The sequence below is a fragment of the Pyxicephalus adspersus genome, chromosome 6 (assembly GCF_032062135.1).
Source record: "Pyxicephalus adspersus chromosome 6, UCB_Pads_2.0, whole genome shotgun sequence".
NCBI classification, from domain to species: Eukaryota; Metazoa; Chordata; class Amphibia; order Anura; family Pyxicephalidae; genus Pyxicephalus; species Pyxicephalus adspersus.
In genome coordinates this window covers 75,803,334-75,823,597 of record NC_092863.1, presented here as the reverse complement: position 1 = coordinate 75,823,597, position 20,264 = coordinate 75,803,334, and the positions used below count along the sequence as shown (strand labels likewise).

General features: G+C 36.2%; 1 protein-coding gene across 1 annotated transcript in view; it reads left to right on the top strand.

The window, feature by feature from the left end:
• The window catches only part of MSH3 (mutS homolog 3), a 99,413-nt gene that overhangs the window by 698 nt on the left and 78,451 nt on the right, over nucleotides 1-20,264 (top strand). Inside the window, exons 2-8 of the mRNA XM_072416211.1 lie at nucleotides 2,667-2,769; nucleotides 4,600-4,802; nucleotides 6,332-6,535; nucleotides 7,514-7,630; nucleotides 8,232-8,351; nucleotides 9,240-9,383; nucleotides 11,081-11,247. Of these exons, the coding sequence (XP_072272312.1) occupies nucleotides 2,667-2,769; nucleotides 4,600-4,802; nucleotides 6,332-6,535; nucleotides 7,514-7,630; nucleotides 8,232-8,351; nucleotides 9,240-9,383; nucleotides 11,081-11,247 (1,058 nt within the window). The remainder of the gene's footprint in view (nucleotides 1-2,666; nucleotides 2,770-4,599; nucleotides 4,803-6,331; nucleotides 6,536-7,513; nucleotides 7,631-8,231; nucleotides 8,352-9,239; nucleotides 9,384-11,080; nucleotides 11,248-20,264) is intronic.

Below are 20,264 nucleotides of genomic sequence, written 5' to 3'. Positions count from 1 at the left end.
TCAGGAGAATCTAATGTAATACACTCACATGTTTATGTCAGAGCAAAGCTGGAAATCCTTATCATCCGGTGCCTCTTCGGGGCAGGGTCCTCTCCTCCTCCTGTGTCACTGTCTGTATTTGTCTGTCATTTGCAACCCCTATTTAGTGTACAGCGCTGCATAATTTTGGCGCTATATAAATCCTGTTTATTATTAATAATAGTAAAAATAGCGAGCAGAAAAAGCCTATACAGGGTCCCAAAAAAATTGAGGACGTGCCGATGCGTGCCTGCCCCACTACACCCCGGCTTTTCATGTATCGGCAGCCATTTATAACTCCTCCAGGGGTTCTCCATGTTCCTCAATCAGTTTCTGATTGATCTCCTGTCTGATGATCCCTACATAGTCCCGAGGCCAAAACTCCCATCTCATATCTGCTTTATTGTTCAGCAAACAATATTCAAATCTGGAGGGGAGTCGGAGGTCCTGAGTATATCTCTGGGGTCACAAACTCAAACATAAGGAGGCTCAGGAAAACAGCCAACATTTGGAAGTCAGTAATCGTGCCTTGTGTGACCCATTGGACTTATTAACATTTCTTATTTGTATAAATGTAACAAAGTTACACAGGAGAATTAGTGTTAAATTACCGGTAATTCCCAATATAACTATACTATTTTCTTAGGAACCACAGAATAATTTTGTGTGTATATTGGGGGTTCTCCATATTGGTGTACCCCATGGGTTGGTGTGCTAAGTCCAATAACCTGCAATGTGTGGGGGTTACTAAGATCAATGGTCCGAGGATCACCTGATGAACTATTTGTAAGTTTAATTTCTGACTCCTTTTCATTATTATTAAACAGGATTTAGATATCGCCAACATATTGGCGCTGTACAATAAATAGGGGTTGTAAATGACAGACTAATACAGACAGTGATACAAGAGGAGAGGACCCTGCCATGAAGAGCTTACAATCTAGTAGGTGGGGGTATTTCACACATAATAGGAAGGGGGATATGTAATGGTGGGAAGTAGTGATGGTTTCAAAAGACAGAAGAAGACGGGTAGGCAAGTTTGAAAAAATGGGATTTGAGCGCTCTTTTAAATGAGCAGAAAGTAGGAGCAAGCCGAATAGGATAACTCCTGTATAATGTTTTGTGGCCCATATGGTGACTCACACCATTGCATGTACACAGGATAATCATAGTTTTACATCTTTGCATTGACATGCAGTGAATTTTTTGATTTGTAATAATATTAGTAATAAACTGTATTTATAAAGCACCACCATATTACACACAGTGCTGTACTACACATTAACCTCCTGGGTGGTTCTTTTCTATCCGGATTTCTATGTCTAAAAGCGGTACATTGTTTTTCATGAAAATTTATTTTAAAGTATTTTATAATACTATTGGTAGAATATTACTATTAGTAGAATAAAGTTTGAAACACAAAATCATGTCAAAATAATAAATTAAATAAAAAAAAAACCTCATACTATTATATTATACTGTAAAATAAATGTTCATGTGTTCTGTAAGACAAGGTGCTGCTTTTACACATATAAATCCACTGTATTGCATTCAATACAGTTCTTTTGTACTGAATGCAATACTAATAGATTTGAAATTCCTGCCACGCCCCGAACGGAACATCCGCATGCACCAGCGTCACCAGGAACTCTCCAGTGACTCATCAGATGCAGAGGACGCCGGCGGGAGGAAACGAGAAGACGCAAGGGACGATGGAGGATGCTGGCGGATCAGGTGAGGCTGAATTTATCATTGTTTTGCGTTGGTTTAGCTACCCCGAGCATATTTTTTTTACCCAGAGTCACACTCGGGGTTACTGCTCAGGGGCTTAAATAAGGATTGCAAATGATACACAGGCCCTGATTTATTAAAGCTCTCCAAGGCTGGAGAGGATACACTTTCATCAGTGAACCTGGGTGATCCAACAAACCTGGAATGGATCTAGTCTAGGATTGAAAAATTTGCTAACAAATATCAAATGACTATAAGGAAATCCATTCCAGGTTTGCTGAACCATCCAGGTTCACTGATGTAAGTGTATCCTTTCCAGCCATGGAGAGCTTTAATAAATCAGTCTTAATCCCAGAGTTTATAATCTAAGAGGTGGGGGAAGTAGTACACAGTAGTAGCAGAATGTGTTGATGTAGGTTCTAGTAATAATTGAGAACAATAGCAGCACATGACTGTAATTCATTAAAAAGAGATGACTGTATGTTACAATTTTAAATTCCCAATCATTTAATAACCTGAACAGTGCACTACTGCAGAATATATTGGTGTTACCTGGCACTGCATTAGTGCAGATATTTTTGTATGGTGTTTTTTGGCACTGCTGTGTATTGCTTGCAGCACAGCAGTACATTCAGTTAGAGAAAGTGCATTGGCTATTATTCAAAAATAAACAGATTTCCTCTAATGCACTGCTGTGTGCTGCAATAATCTGCTTTATTGGTTACCTTTCTGGAAGGGAAATATGTGAATGGACCCACATTCTTATGAGGTCCTAGCTACTACATCCTTATGAGGTCCTCATATTCTGGGTCCCTGAGACATTACTGAGCCAGTGAGTAAGTCTGGTTACCTGAAATATTTGGACTTTGATGGTCTGACTATTTTTGTCTGTAACCCTTTTTTTTCTTCATTTTTAGTTTTCTAGTCTCATCTCAACTAAAGATAATGAGCCAAGCAAGAAAAAAAGGAAAAGCCATCATGAAAGTGAAGGGAATGGTGTCTTCATTACAGAACCTTTGGGTAAGCAAAATAAATTATTTAAACATTATGGGAACCTGTTTATTGCCCAAATGGACATTCTTACATTCCCCCCATTACTAACAATGCAATTGCAGCACTGGGTATCCAGGCGACCAAGCACCAGGCCCAGTCAATGTCACATGGCAGATCCATAACCCCAGATATTCCTTATCAAGGTATGTTAAGTATAGACGGTGAAGGGGGCATATCTAACAAACCTGTTTTTTTTGGAATGGACAATATATAGATTAGCATGAAATGATCACCTATGGGTGTTTGTAAGCAATTTACACACAAGAAGGGTTATATTAGGTCTCCTGCCTAAATAAATATACCAATTATCATATCAGATGTATACATGTATCCTATTGGAGTGTTTTCGTAACACCACACTAAACACTTTCTGTCCTCTAGGACATGGTGGCTTTATAGACCAATCCTCAGGTACTGCAAAGTCAGGGCTAAGTACGGAGTTTAGTTTTGTAAATTGGAGTTCCAGATGTTCTGAGTGGGTTGTAGAACTAAGTTGGAGCCCCCTTACAGTGGATTAAATGGCTAGTTTAATAAATAATTTAAAACAGGTAAATAGTTTTCCTAGTTTTTTTAGTTTAGTTTAAAGTTTCAAACACCAATTCATGCAATATTCCCTATTGCTGTATTTTTTTCCAATGCCATACAATATATTTTGAGCTCTAATGCTAATAAATACCCAAAATCTGTCTATAAAATAGGTAGCTACCTGTCAGCTGAAGTTTGACTTACAGTTACGTTGCCAGTCCCTTAAGCAAAGGGAATTGGTAGTGCGGAAAGGGAGCTCATTGTGGGTGTCACCTGTGTGAATAGGTTCCTATCAGGAGGCAGGTTGGAGGTGGGGTGGTAACGTGGAGTCTGCAAATTTCTCATATGTATATGTTGTCATGATGTGATCAAGGATTAAAAGTTCTAGATCATACTTTCACAACATATCACGGCACAGATCTGCCATATTCTTGTCATTGTATAACTAACTTAGGCTAGGTACACATGTGCATGGGTTATCGTCTGATCGGGCTGATATCAGATGAGAATCCTGCATGTGTACAGTGCTCGTCATCTGAACGACGGTTCTGGCGGATCCACGGACGATGGACGACGAACGATTGTAATGGAAGTGAACAGGGAGAGGGCACAGCGGGCTGGCTGGAGTCTCAATGGAAAACTTATTAGTGATTTTTTTTATTTGGGTGAGAGAAAGAAGCTTGGAGTGGTTGTGATTCACAAAAGCTTGTTTATTTCAGAATTGTTCATTCGCATCCCAAAAAGGAGACTCTCTGGCCATTAGATTATAGACAAAATTTAATGAAGCAAATAATATACTACAGCCGTGTCTTAGGAAAAAAAAAAGTGAGTAGGTAGTCTGTGCCTCCTGCATACATGTCAAGGCTTAATTTACACTACTCTGTGCCTGCACTATAACGCAAGCATCAAACAAGCTTTCTATACCCTTTACATGCATCATCCTGGATGCACCAGATTCTTGTCTGCTAAGTACATTTCCAAATGTGTCAAGGGCTGGTCTCTTCCCGTCCCCACCATGTTTCTGTTAAACTTTCACTGTAATAGTTGTCCTTACTAACCTATAGTAGCATGAGGGTGGCAGGAGGGGCAAGGACAGCTATTAGGGTAGATATGTATGAAATACATATTTTATAAAATTGTTGCAACTGCTAATTTCTGCTTTCTAAAGATTTAGTTAGCATATATGATTTTAAAACCACAAATTGTGTTTGCGGGGTTCTTAGGATTTTAAATTACTGTTTTATTTACCTTGAAATTCATTTAACTTCCTAGAACAAAAGAAAAGTGGAAAATCGGCTATGTCAAATGAAACCCTACATAAGTTAAGGCAGTTTTGTAGTGAATCTGGAACACCAGACACCGAGCATTCTCAACTGAAAATACCTAAGCTCCTGTCACCATTTGTTGGGTTTAAAGATGAACTGGCAAAGCCTGAGAGCATCGTTTTAGATGGAGACTTGCCTACTAAGACAAGGGTAAGTCATTACTTGGCAAGGAGACTTGCTGAAGGTAACTTTGTATGAATAAAAATATTAAAATGGCCATGGCTTAAAGCTGTAAATTTACTTACGCAGAGCCCCAATCCCTGTACATGTCACTTCAATACGGTCCCGTGCCGTCCTATAATCCTCCTTTGGGCGCCGCCATGTCACGTAGCCCGTTAAAAAATGTGCAGGTTTTATTGCACATGTGTGAGATCGTCTTTTTTTTCAGTGCCTGGAAAAGCCTCTTCTGCCCATGTCCAGTTTCGGCATCCCAAAGGAGCAGCCTGATGCCTCCTGGGACTCGTGACGTAGGTTTCCCAGAATAGGTCTTCCTTAAGTTCTAAAAACACTAGTTGCTGGGCTGCCACACTGACCCCATGGCTTCAATTCTAAAGGGTACATTTTGAAAGGCAGTGTTATGGTGTTACAACATATATATAAAGTCCAGTGATGTGCTTTACAACTGTGCTTTTTACTGCCCCTGCTTTGGGACTCTGCAAAGAAAAATAATAAAGAGAGTCCTGTCAGTCACATGACCTGCTTTTCTTCAATGCAGGAGCTCTCCGTGCTTTATCAAACAGAGAAGTATGTTAGGCTTCACCTAATACTCACTAAATACCATGACCAATTGTTTTAAATTAAATGATTGGCCGCAGTGTGCGTAGTAGATAGCAATATCTGTTCTCCCGTAAATAGGCCCCTGAAAATCAGAGACCCAGGAAAACTATGTTCATGAGCAATTCAGTCTTTACTTGCTGCATACTTGTTTCATCTCAACTGAAGCCAGAAACAGCCAGCAGCTAACACATATGATTAGCAAGCACTCATAGTTTGCTGTTTCAATTTTTAATGTAAATTATTATGTAACTTTTCTTCTAACCTTCTAACCTTCTTGATCATAATTATTTTAATATTTTTAACCTATACCATCTGGTTTGCTCACAGTGCTTTGTAATCTGCAGCACTATCATTTTTAATATTATTTAAGCAAGTAATAGTGTCTGCACTGGAACTACATATATGAGCTGAGTAAAATATGAACTATCTGTTCCAATTGAACAACCATGTGTTGGATGGTTTCATGGAGTAAGAGAAGACATTGGAACTGTAAGTTCAAGTAAGTTGGGCATTGTGAAAAACTATTACTCACCTTTACAGCAGGATTACTTCATAACATCATGGAATAGTACCTAGCACAGGTAGGCAAAGGTAATATAAACCTAACATGTTCTCTCTATTTCAGTATGTTATAAAATGTTACTGAAAAAAAGGGGATACATCCAATAACCTGGCAGAGTTTATAAAATTTCCCCACTCTGTCCAAAACTACTAAAATTGTCGGAGAGTCCATTATCAGAGTTTTGATTTTGACACATTATTGTGTTGTGAAAAGCTAATTGAGATGGTTTTTGTAATTCTCAATAACGTCCTGCAAGTTGTAGCTGATTTTGAAAGGTAAAGAATGTTGGAAATAAATAATATAATGCAAAAAAAAAATTTTGTCTTTTTTTTTTTTACAGACAGAAAAACAAAAGGCAGATATGGTTTCTTCCCTCAAACTGCATGATGCTTATTCTTCTGAAACAAAAACTCCCAATCGCAGAACCAAATCTATGTACACACCACTGGAGGAGCAGTACATGGACATTAAGAAGCAGCACCAAGATGCAATCTTGTGTGTAGAATGTGGATACAAATACCGTTTTTTTGGACAGGACGCCGAGGTCAGTGAGTGTATACAGTGCAGCATTACTTTTCTGGCTTGTTCTGCTCAGTTCATTATTCAAATTTTTTGAGAGATGTGACTAACAAATGTTTCTAATATTACTCAGCTGAAATGAGCCTTTTGAAAATAAAGATCCTTATATGGGTGCTAAGCTAGGTAATAGTATAATATGCTGCTACAAGCAAAATAGATAGCTGATCTTAGGAGGATTTTTATTAGTATTATTATTATTTTACAGTATTTATATAGCGCCAACATATTACGCAGCGCTTTACAAGGTCCATAGTCATATTGTTAACTGCCCCTCAAAGGGGCTCACAATCTAATGTCTCTACCTCTAGTCATATGTCTTTAATACAGCCTAAGGTCATTTTTGTTTACATTTTTGTTTGGGAGGGGGGGGGCAATTAATCTTTCGGGAGAACCTTCAAACTCTATGCAGATAGTGGATTTGAACCTGGGACCCAGCACTGCTAAGGCCAGATTGGTAACCACTGAGTCACCATGTTGTGATGTAACAAAAATGCATTCAGAGAGCAAAGGATCTGGATGTGGTCCAGGATTCAAAACATTTGCTAGCAAATGACTTTGAAGTAATCCATTCCAGGTTTGCTGGATCACCCAGCTTTATTGATGGAAGTGTATCCTCTCCAGCATTGTTAGTTGTTTTTTACCTACTTTTCTTTGAGACACAACAAATGGTGACAAGAGATCTCCTCTTTATAAAACTTATAACAGGGACAGATGTTGGAAGTTTTTTTCTCCTTTGGGACATTGATCACTTAATACCTGAATACTACATGTTATAACCAATTGTTCAATTGTGAACCTTGGCTTCAGTTAGAACTATAAAACATCACCAACTTGCTCCTTCTATTCTGTTTTGAACAGTTCTAATAGGAACATTTCTCTAAAAGTACTAACCTTTAAATGTGGCAGCCTGTTCTAAAGGTATTGTCATTTTCACTTTTTACAGATTGCAGCTCGAGAACTGAACATATACTGTCACCTTGACCATAATTTTATGACTGCAAGTATACCCACTCACAGGTTATTTGTTCATGTTAGGCGACTTGTTGCCAAAGGATATAAAGTAAGTATATGTTAATTTCTTAATTGTTAATTTCTTGTATGTGTCTGTATGTATGTGCAATGGGATGTATGTAGTTCTCCAGTTCCAGGTAAAACTCCTCAAATATTAAGGACAGCAATACAATTGGACATATCTATACTTCTAGATTAAGGCATTCACCATTTATTCAAGTATGATTCACTTCATACCCTGTAACCTACCCACATATATCAGAAAGATAAACTATAAAAGTATCATCAGTGGGACAATCACTTGTTTATAACTATGTGCCTGTTAAAGGGATTTCTGTGTTTCTAAATGTGAGATTTTTAAATTCTAGTATAATAAAAATCTCTTCCAGTGCTCATGTAGAGAGCCTAAGATTTTTTCTTAGGCTTTAGGCCACATGACCATGCTAAAGAAAAAATTTTTTTATTTCAAGGAGGAAGATTAAATTATTCAAAAATGGATATGTGCACTGTTCATTCAATAGCATTTATTCTTGTTTTCTAATTCTTTTTTTTGGAAATGTGTCCATTCATCTGTTTCATTCTGTAATTCTACAATATTCCAGAATGTGGTGCTTGAGCCTTATAAATCTGTAATTCTATTAAATTCACAGGTTGGAGTAGTTAAACAAATGGAAACAGCAGCACTAAAGGCAGTAGGTGAAAACAAGAATTCTTTATTTACCAGGCGACTTTCTGCCCTGTACACAAAGTCAACACTCATCGGAGAGGATATCCTTTACATATTGCCTACAGTTCATTATTAAAACAATTAAGAGGCTTTATCAGCTTCTTTATTGCTACCCCTTGAATATTGTTTTTTGACAGAATTGTAGGTATGTTCTCTACAAGTAAAGTTGTTTAGTATGTGTAAGATATAATGTAGTTTATTTGTATGGAAATACATAACAACATACCTGTATTGTATACATTGGCATTACACACCTACTTGGACTCCACTAGAACCTTTAGCACATGAACTTTAGAGGCTTGAATATAAAATAAAAAAAAATATCAAAGTGCTTTATAAATAAAAAATATACTACTAATCAAAGTATACATTATATAATATACAGTATACTAATAATATTATCCTCACATTGAGGCAAACTGACAATGTCTGCTGGATATATACTTTCTCATTTATACTTGACAGTTGTACTTTAGTGCATCTTTTTTATCTGCTTAAAGTTTAGCTTTAATTTGTACCAAGCAGATATAAAATAAACAAATACATTAATGCAGCCCTATATTTATAAATACACCATGAAATGTATTTGTTTTAATGCAAGCAATGCATGTACCTGAATTTAAGGCAATAGAGATGCACAGAGAGCTTCCTTCACTGTCATGTGGTGGGGTGTTGGTTGGGGTTGTAGGTGAAAGTGTAGCAAAGAAAGGTCAGGTCCCCTCCACTTACACTCAGGGTTTGCTGTGAAGTGGAGCTGTTTTAATATCAGAACTGGATGGGAAAAATGTAAAATCCTTTGGCAGGTAGAACAGTCACTATGTTTGTATTTAATCTGGTTATTTGTTTGCAGAGTTCAGCTTTAAATATTACAGTAAACAGTAGAAGCAATTTTTATATGTATTTTTTTTGTTAACCTTAACTTTGTGTACATGTGAACCCGTTGATAAACATTGACGAGTCTCTCGAGGTTGAGTCTATCACAACAGAATGTCCAAACAGCTACCTTTTATGTATTTCTGAAAATCCAGAGAGATCCAAAAACAAAAAATCTGATGGGTTACTCTTCGGTCTAGTGGTAAGAATATGTTTTTTATGTTTGTTTGATATGTTTTTTTTTGAAGGACACCAGTCCAAATAAAAAGGAGAATGTTAATTATAAATACTAACATGCAAATCAGCAGCCATAATAAATACTCCAAATACTACACTGGTTTTAATTTGAAAAATGGTAATCCAGGGTAACATTTAGAGGGGAGATAGGTCGTAGTTGTATAATGAAGATTATACATTTTATAATAAATTACATAACTAATATTCAAAAACACCCTTGAGAGAAGCATAAAGAATCTTACTCAAGAGAATTTGTTTAATTGAATAGTAACAGAAAGCAGTCTGAAATCAGGGGAATGGTCTAAAGCGCTCAATGAGGTAGATGAGAATCATCCATGGACTCACAGTTTAGGAAGAAAATGCATTTTCCTGTTGCCAGTATAGTTGCACAGATAAGAGAAATATATAAGTTACCTGATCATGTTCTCTAAATTTTAGTTTCCTGGTTGTTATGCTGACCATATTTTGGACTTCCCTTTTGGCATTCCTCATTTATTTCAGTGGCTTCTAGCTTTTTCATGAATTTATGGTGATGGCATAAATCATTCTTCATGAGTGGTATTCTTTCAAGCTTGAGTGAATTTTATTGGACAGAAGGATTAGTCAATGCACTAGCAATCACTTTTTTTCTAATTTCAGCTTGAATTATTTGACTCTGTAGACATGCAGGTTAAGACAAACTTTTCTAATAATATTACTTTAAAAAAATAAAATATGTAAAAAAACAAAACATGATTTTAATAGGCTAAAGCATAGTATGGATAAAGATATTCTTTCACTGGGAGATCATAGAAGCTGCCATTGGTGAACTCATTCTGGTGCTAATTGCCTGGATGTAAAACTCATCTGTTGGTTTCAATAGTTTCAGTCACACACTTGAAAGAGTCATACAGGTAACTGTGTGGTACGTTTGCTACAATTAGTTGAACATTTGATCTGTGTCCTCATTTTTATTCTGCGATTGAGGAGGTATGGATGGTAAAGAATCAGAACAACCAGACAAACTGTATTTTTTAGAACCAGGATAGAAATGGCAGCTCACATATTTTCTCAATTATAGGTCTGTTTTAATAACAGTACTCCATTTACCCTACTTAATTGATTTTTGGAAAATGTTGCTAACTGGTATTTATATTTTTTCTTGTGTCACAGCCTTACATTTTCTCTTTGATCTGACATTTAAAGGGCTCCAGGCTTGTGACACATCAAGCCCTGCAACTGTGCTAAAGATAAAACGTATACTTTTGGGTTACCTTAAACTCTGTACAGGCTGCCACTGCCTCATTTCAGAAAGCTCATAACAAATTGAGTGGGCATTGGTGTGCTTTCTGAATCTGTGCTTAATGGTTTCCTTTTTAGTTTACCAGTTCATTTGCCTGACATGTTACCAGTCAGATTTAACCTAGTTCACACTGTACTTATTTCAGTAGACATACATAAGTGTACCCATATACAACTATTTACATAAACAAGTAGATTTATTTTTTCAGTTGACCATTACCTAATGAGCCATGATGTTTGTCGTGTGAACAATTCTGAAAATTCAGTAGAGTCAAATAAAGTAAATCAAAGCAGGTTCTCTTAAAGTTGTTTTGTAAATATCTGATTCATCCAGAATATTTTTAAATTTTTTTTACTTTTCTTTTTTAATTTCCTACACAGGCTGTTCAGCCTTCTACAGGAGAGGTCATATATGACAGCTTTACAGACTCCAAGTCATGCTCCGAGCTGGAAACAAGAATACTTCGCTTACAGCCAGTGGAAATTCTGCTACCTTCTGAGATTTCTGATGGAACTGAAAAGCTGATCAGCAGCATTACAACTGCATGGTAGGTTCTTGATTTTATGTAGGTATTGGGCAGGAATGTTGTGTCTGCTAGGTACATTAAAGTGTGTGTCAGCTTTTTTGGTATATGTGACCTCACTTTAAAGGTTGAACCCTATTACCCTGACAGAAAGTAAAAGGAAACACAAAAATCCAAACAAGAGATAAAAAAGAGCAGGTAATATTTTCCAATAGGAACACTTGATCTAGTGACAAACAACAACCTTATACATTTCCTCCCACACCCTGCATTTCCAAGACAAGAAGTAAATGTTACCTAAAAGAAAACAAACAAGAAAAGATAACTATTGGAGTTTTAGTCTACAGCTTAAAAAAGATAAATTTATATAGCCTTTTTACTTATTTAGTCAGAAATCGGAGACATGTGCGATTATGTAGCTTTCTCTATCATAAATTGATCTAAAAAGTTGCTTGAAGACATTAAGTTATACAGACTTAAAACCAGATACAGTGGAGATGTTTTACTCCAGAGGGTACTAATGTATAGGTACACCTTTACTTTCATATTCATAAACATACTTTATTCAGCTGTTGCCATTGCCTACTAATCCAAGTTATACCAAAGACTAAACATTCCAAATTACTATATAGAGATAATTATTAAAAATAAAAAGGTCCAATTTCATATGGCTTGCATTTTGGTATGTTTTGAGGCACAACCTCTTTGTTCTTTTATGGTAAAAGAGTATCAATAATAATTGTTTATTCAGATTTGGACTTGCATCCAAATTTGGCCTTCGGGGCTTAATGTTTCTTGTAAGAAATTGTGGGTGTGACTATCTAGGTCAGAGGTAGGTTTTCTCAAATATACATTTTGGGCTATGTATCCCTGTGCTAACTATAATAATCGAATGTATTTAACAGTTTGCTAAAAGTGAACAACAAAAGTGAATAGGTGGAAGGGAAGTCTGGAGTGTAATATAATTTACTAAAAAGCTTCATCCCAATTTTATTCCTCAAATGGCCTAACATGAGCATTCCAAGATAACTAACAGGCAGCTAAATAAGCGTTTGGAATTTATCATTGCTAATATAGGGTTGGAGTTAGGTACCTAAATAGCATGTGCTTAGTTAAGCCTAGCCTGTTTGTGGTTTTCTTTACAATGAACAATGAGCTGCCTGTTCGCAGCTCCGTGTAAATTCTTAGGACACCTCCATTGTGGAATAAATGGTCTTCTGTGTACATGCATGGGAGCTGCATCTTTGTGGCCCTGTGATTCACAATGCTGTAGATCCTTTAGGTCCCAAATTCGAAACAAGGCTGTGCAACTATGTTGGTGCAAGCAAAAGGAAGTACGTTTAGTAACCATTTAACAAATTAAGTGTTCCTCATTCCCAGACTGTGAGATAGTAAGTAATTTAGGGTTCTGGCCCTTATAACCTTCAGATACGATTTATAAGGCGTTAAGGAATTTGAACATCTTTGGTATAGTGAGTTGGTGCACTCAGTGCCTTTCTAAGGATGAAGATGATGGAGATGGAAGAGCTGGAATGCCGTGTATTAGACATTTGGGTCAGGAACAGCCAGATCTCCTAGATACAAAGGTTCTAAAAGGGTCATCCAGTTAGGTTTCTACTATGGTATACATGAGAAGAAGAGAGTGAGGTATTTAAAGATAGGTTTGGGATTGACACATATTATATGATATTTTTTGGAGCAAAAATTTGGTTCAACCAACCCATTACTTCCACATAGCATTTACATTCATTTACATTGTTTGAATAAAACTCTATGAAAAAGAAATGATAAAGTAACCAGACTGCAGAATTACCTCTAAACCCTTGCAGTGTGGGTAAAATAGTTTTATGTTGGCAATTATATTTCATTTGGAAGAAAAATTGAGAGCCTGTGCTTATTGCCCTTGTGAGTGAATGTAGATTTTGAATATTTACATAATTATTAAAGCATTTTTACTTGGTGTATTGACCATGGAAACAGGACACAAGGTGTATTTTCTATTGGTTCCAGATAAATAAATCAATTAGAGTAAAAGCTAAATAGTTTGGAGGCTGTAATAGAAAAGAAAAGATATAAATGAGTGAAATACAAAACAATATTGGTGCATGTTTGAATAGGAATGGTAGAGTAATCACTACGGTTGATATAGATATATAGATATTTTACTAATATTAATCGTTAGTTTGGGCGAGTTGGCTAGCGTCAAATTGACGTGTTTTAGTGCTTTGTATGTCTGAGGATTAATCACGGTTTTGTAAAGTGCTTGATATAACGGTTTTATCTAAAGTAATGTTAATAACAAGAAAAAAAGAAAAAAAACTAGTCAATAAAAAAATTATTATTCTTGATCCATCCTTATTTATTAAATAAGAAAATATACTCAATATATCTTCATTAGTGTTGTTAATATATTATTAGGTAGATGGTTGCAAGGTTCAGATCGTATCTAGAACATATTGTATTGAATATTAGATATATATTTCAAATAAAACCATGCATAGTGTATATATTGAAGGTATGTTGGTTGTAGTATGTAATACATCCACCAGAGGGCATACCTGTTACACTTTTGGAGCTGTCAAATGCTCGTTAGTTTTTTGATATGAGAAGTCCTATGAACAGGTAATTATTGGAATTACCATTTTTGGTACATTGTTCTAAATAAAGGATTTTATATAATTTTAACAATACGAGTTTGCCACAAAAAGCCACCTATTTCTTCCCTATACTCAAATAATCTATTTGGCTTGGCAACTACTACATTAGTAATCTTGAACCTTTTCCTCTAGGATTGATTCTCTACTTTCCTTTACAAAGATTTTGGAAAGCCTAGAAACTTTTGGTCTTAAAAGATGTACTTATGCCTTTTGCAGAAAGATAGCTTTTTACGCTCCTCTGAAGTGGGTGTATACTGAATTCCCATATGTGGGCTGTAGGATAATTAACATGCTGAAATAAAAATATAGGCTGCTATCTTCCTTCAATTTTACTTGCTTGGCAGTAACAATGCGTGGCAACAGTTTCTAAAGTTGGGGATTTTGTAATAAAATGTCTTTTTATTTAATGTAATAAAATGTCTTTTTATGTAACGTTAACAGTGTTCTAAAGTTGTTTTAGAAACTACTGAAGATTTTATGTGCGTGAATGCTATTACTCAGGTTTGTTGAACCTATCTATTTTTGATCTGCTCAATAAATACAGTCATAATAAGTTAATGATTAACACTGAAAATGATACATTCACTGACTCACATGTATGCTAATATGCAGGTAGAACACCACAGGAAAGATGTTTTCACACTGAAAAGGAAAGGGATGTGCAGTAATCCAGGAATAAAAAAAAGTTGATATTGCAGATGAAGTATAGTGGTAGGTAAAGCTGCATAAAAGCCACAGGAGATGGAAAACCTCAAACAGCTTTGACAAGTAGTAAGGTCTAAACATAGACCTAGATCTAAATAGGAAAAGAATATCGGAAGCTGTGGCTTAGGAATGGTTGTTAAGAACACTTTACCCATCTTGGTGATGTCATGGTTATCCTTTTATTCCAAGATTTTGCACTTGAAGTTGGCAGTGCTTGGTTTAGGTAACAGAAAGTCTTCCTAGCGAATTAGTATTTTATAGGTAAAGTGCCTAGAAGAAAATGTCTTAACTGATAGTATATAATGTGCAGCTTCAAACAGTATTGAAACAAATCAATTGATTATTACTAAACGTTCTTAAAAAAATTAATTATTTTATTATCTTCTTGCTGTAATATTGGTGATAAGCACAATCAGGCTGCGTACACATGTTCACTTGTTGTCGTTAGAAAGGATCATTCACAATCCTTTCCATTGACAAAAGACTGAATGAGTGCTGTACATACAGCACTGTTCTGCTCTATGGTCGTTCATAGATCCGCCAGGACAGATCCATGAAATGACCTTGGACAAGCGCTGTACACATGCCAGATTCTAGTCTGATACTAGCCCAGAGGAGATTATCAGATGAGAATCATCTGACGTGTGTACGTAGCCTTGGAGTGTGTGCACCTCCTCAGCTAGGACACAAACAGCAAAAAAACTGAGGCTCACAACTTTATCCAAAAAATATATATTTTGTTTTTTATAGACTTCAAGTTTACACGTATTCATAGATCTGCAGTCTGTTACCTATGCTATGTTACCTTCTAGATTCCTTATTTTTCATATGTTAAGTAGAGTTCAGCTATCCCCTACATTTTTTGTGGTTGTTCTGAACAGGAAAGGTTTGGTGTCGCCAGTCACTTGGTGAACCTGCTTCCTGCTTTCCTCCGGTTTCCTGTGAGCTGAAGCGTATCTGTCTGGATCTAGTTATGCCAAACACTGCTGTCAGCAAGGCCTAATCTGTAATTATCCATTTTTCTCCCAGCATTGTTAAAGGCGTGTTTTTCTGTGCTTTTATTGTTGCTTAAGACAAATCAAAATCAAAGTTTCTAAAATGTGACCTAAGTTTTTGGTCCAAGTACAAGTTGTGAATAATTAGAAATTTATTACCAATGCTTTTGACAAAATATTTTTATTACCAGCAGAAAAGCATGCAGTTGTGCTAACTTTTCTGTTACTGAGTTATTTTTATAAAGATAAAAACGTTTCTGTGCAATACAGTCTACATCAGTTTTACCAATTATATGGTATGGTCTCAGGGATGTGGTTATTTATTCGATAAGGAGACATCAAAATCTGTCAGAAGGTAGTTTCTCATTTAGGTGGCCCTAGTATAAAATATTCATCTTATCTTGAAACCTACCCACCATATTCCTGGTAATATTATACCACATCATTTTTCTTTTAACCTGAGCTGCTGACGTAGAGCCTGGCCTCCACACTTTTGCTAGAGTTTGTTTTTTGGCTGTGAACATGAAGGTTATTAGCTTGAAATGATATTTGTTACAACCCTTTAGACAGAATAGTAAGAGCATCTCAAATAAATCCTTTTCCTATCTTCCATCCTAGTAAATTGTCCATCATTTGATATACTCCTATCCAAAAGCATTTCATTTAAGGGGTAGTGAACCAAAACAGAGACTGAAAGCACCAGGGTACACTCCATTTGTCTTTGACATTATTGAATGATACAACAAATCATTGCTGATGACTTAACCACTTTTGTGTGTAAGTTGCAGAATCAACTATGAAGCCTAAATATGTAAAATGTGAAAATTAGCCTGACGCTCTCCCTTCAGGTTAAAAAGGAGAGAATACAAAATACCCATATACTATATGCAAGTAGTAAGGTATTCCTTTGCCCCCTCCCCCCAAGGATGAACAATAGATTTGTTTTCCATTTTAGGGGTATATGCAGATTTTTGAACATTGGGGTTGCTCATACTGCTTCTTAAAAAAATACTGTACACAATTGTTGTAGTTTTGTTTACCTACCCTACATGGCCTTATTAATAATTTATTATTAGCAATTCCTTACTAACCCTGTTCGAATTTGTTTAGTCTAAACCAAATAAAACATAAAATTTGTTCTACACCATGCACTAGGTGCCTATCAGCCTTTCTATCTGATCAAGACTTTCTTGTGCAAGGTTTGTGCTTTAGTGAGGCTCCCACCACATGTTTTCTGCAATAATGAAAAATAAAACAGACAGAATGAATACCAAACTCGTCTGTTTACTAACACAAGTCAGTGAAAGGTATCTCACCAGGGACATGGTAACATTCTGTTGCCTTCACCCTTATTAACTGGGTGGCCATAAGCAGTGATCTGCCAGAACTGCATTATGCACACTGGTGGCTTGTAAAATCACATAAAGAATGTGCCTGGAAGACTGTGCTGAATACAAATTAGGTTAATGTAATATTTATCTCTCACAAAAACACATGAAAAGTAATGTTTTAATGTAAGCTATGTACCTGTCCTTAGTATGCTTAATGATATGAGATACACCCTGTGATCACCACATTGCAGTACGCTCGGACCTTCTCCTTCCACCCCATTGCTTGAACCTGTTCGACTGACAGCAATGAACTTCTACAAAAATATGTACAGAAATGGATTTCTAGGAGAATATAATAACTATTTGAGCCTGAGGATTGGAGAATTAAGAAATATAAATGAAGCTAAAATGAAGTAAAGTGGAATTTGTCTCAACCTGCTTATTTTTTTTCAAGTTGTTTTGTTGTATAGCCTGTCCAAAAGATGATGCCACCACTTTTTATATCTTGCAAACAGATCTGTGCTAAACATAATAATATCTTGTTTCCTAAAGGTAATATTTCTATTCTCCAAGCATGTAGACATGGTGGTACCCTCAAAACCTGTTCCACTTATTTCAGATATTTTTTTTCTAAACTACTGAGGCCTAAACAGTCTACACGGGACTGTTATTGATGTGCAAAATGACATATTTGTCAAGTCAGTATCTAATCACTTAATTCCATTTTTAACCTGGCATGCCCGATGCTCTGAAGAACTGGTGAGATAGTAGTATCACAGGGCAAAGTAGTGGATAGCATGGCATAACTGTCTCTATGTTCTTTTTGAGGTAATATAACAAAACCCACCACAAAGTGGAGGAATATATAGGTATTTGGAAACAGATTGGGGTAAAGTTGCTTGCCAACTGCTTGGCTGTTGCACTGCAGCACTGATTCTTATAGCAGATTTAACAGCAATTCTCCGCTGGGATGCTGCAGGTAGATGCAACATGTACCATCTACCCTGAGGCTGCGATTCACTAACATGAGGAAACAGCAACCTCACCGCTGGTTTCAACTTTGCCTAAAGTTTAGCAGTTTTTTCAAGTGGTTTTAAGCAGTTTTACTGTTTAAAAACTCCACGCATAAAATTGTCAACATTAGAACAAACCGTTTAGTTTTTTTATCTGGCAGTAAAAGGTGGAAGCATTGCTGTGCATTCTTGCTGACACTGCATGCAACATTCAAAACCATTTTACCACACCATCCATCTCCATAGACGTGAATTGGAAGAACTTGTCACCGCTATTCATGCTTTTGTAGTAGAAGCTAGTTCTTTCCTTACCTTGGCAAATAGGGTAAGCCACCTCTAATAATTCGTAGTACATTGAAGATTAGTGGGTAGAAGAAATAAAGAGGTTTGGGGCTCAGTGTTCAAAGCAAATAGTAAATTATTTCACCCTAATATAACAAGAATTGGGATGGAATGACATTTTTTGTTTCTTCATATATATGTACGCATGGATCGACATTGCATAAATACATAATTACTATTTGCTTTGAACACTGAGACCGGGGACAGGTGAGTATAGACTGGGTTTAGTTCTGCTTCATTTTCAAGTGTTTTACCATGATTACTGAGACTTACAGATGAGGATTGGTCTGTAATAATGTTCCCTGCTTTAAACTTTCATGGTTTCCCTGCCCAGATCTTTGCCTTTGAGCTATGTGTGTTACCAAGAAACTCTGTGGCTTCCACCAATTGGATCTGTTTGGTTTGCTAAATTGTGATACAGCAAAATTCCACACATGTATGGTAAAGGTAAAAAAAAATTTTGTCTCTAAACTTTAGTAATAAATAAAAAAAATAAATATATATATATATATATATATATATATATATATATATATATACACTGACCATATGTTTACATGCTCTCAGGCACAGCAGGAAAAACAACTGTGTGATATCTGCAAAGAAAAAAAAAGAAGCCTGCAATAAAATTCAAGTGAGGTAGCACAGTAGAATCTTTTTACACCAATAGGTCTAGCATACAGCAATACACGTTGCACTCCAATAATCTCTATGTACTGAAAGCTTTTAAAGCAGAACTTTCATTAAAAAAAACCAAACACTTATCCTACTTACTTTTGAAAAGCCCTTGATCCCTGCATTTTCAGTCCAGTAGGTCCTGCGACAACCCAACTTCCTTCTTTCCAGTGCAGACAGGACAGCAGGCGCACCCGCCTTCTTTCTGCTTTTTCCTGCTTCTGCCCACGTTACCTGATCTTGCACTGAGCTAGTTTTCCTCTAAATGTAAAAAAACAAAAAACAAGTTCTGATCTCACTGTGCATGTATAAGATCAGGCACTTTTTTACATTATAGTAAAGCTGCTTATGATGCATTCCCAATCTCAGGCATGCGCAGAATTAGCAGCTCACAGCCTCCTGGGATATGTGACGTGTGTATAACGGGGGGCTGAGGGTTTCCCCTTCAGTCTTTACTGCCGTGGCGATAAAAATGAAAGAGGAGGGTTTCCCCCCCACCCCAAACAAATGTTTAAAAAGACACATTTTTGCAATATACAAAAGGGTTAACCACCCATTTATATCACAATAAAAATGTGGTGACAAGTCTGCTTTAATTAGATGTGATGTTTCCTGAAGAATATGTGTACATTTAAAACATTGTTAGATTTTTGTTTTAAGAATGTTTTTTTTTTGTTTAATTCTATTTTAAAGTATTCCTTTTGAAAGTTTTGTCACTCAATTTAACTTTTTTTTTTGTAAATTTCATTATTCCGAGATGTAGGGTTTTACTTAGCCTTGATCCACAGTTTTACCTTATTTATGGTTAAGGCACCACAGAACCTTTTGTGACAGCCATGTAAATTGCTCTGTGTAAGGCTAGCATAACAGTGATTTATGTTAAGACTTCAAATATAGATCACATTAACTTGTTAAATGGATTCATTCCTAACAGCTAATACAGAGTACTATGTAGAGTCAAGCTGTGATTTAAAATATGTCTATAACCATGAAGTGTTCATTCACATAATGCTTCTACTTAGTCTGTCCATTCCACTGTTACTTCATTGACCTTTGTAAATTTCATTCAGTGGTGCTAAAATCTCTTACTGCATTTCATTGAACATTAAATGGAAACTGTCACCCAAATGAGAATAATGCATGTAGCGTTCTCTTTGTACCAGTGTTCATAAATATTAAAGGAAACCTATCATGAGAGAGAGCCTAAAATGCTTGTTGAATTATGGTAGCAATGCTATACTTTCTGCTTCTACTTCTTGAACTCTAGAGATATCCGATGCTGACACATTTGTGCCACTTGTGCTACATGCATCTTCAAGGTTT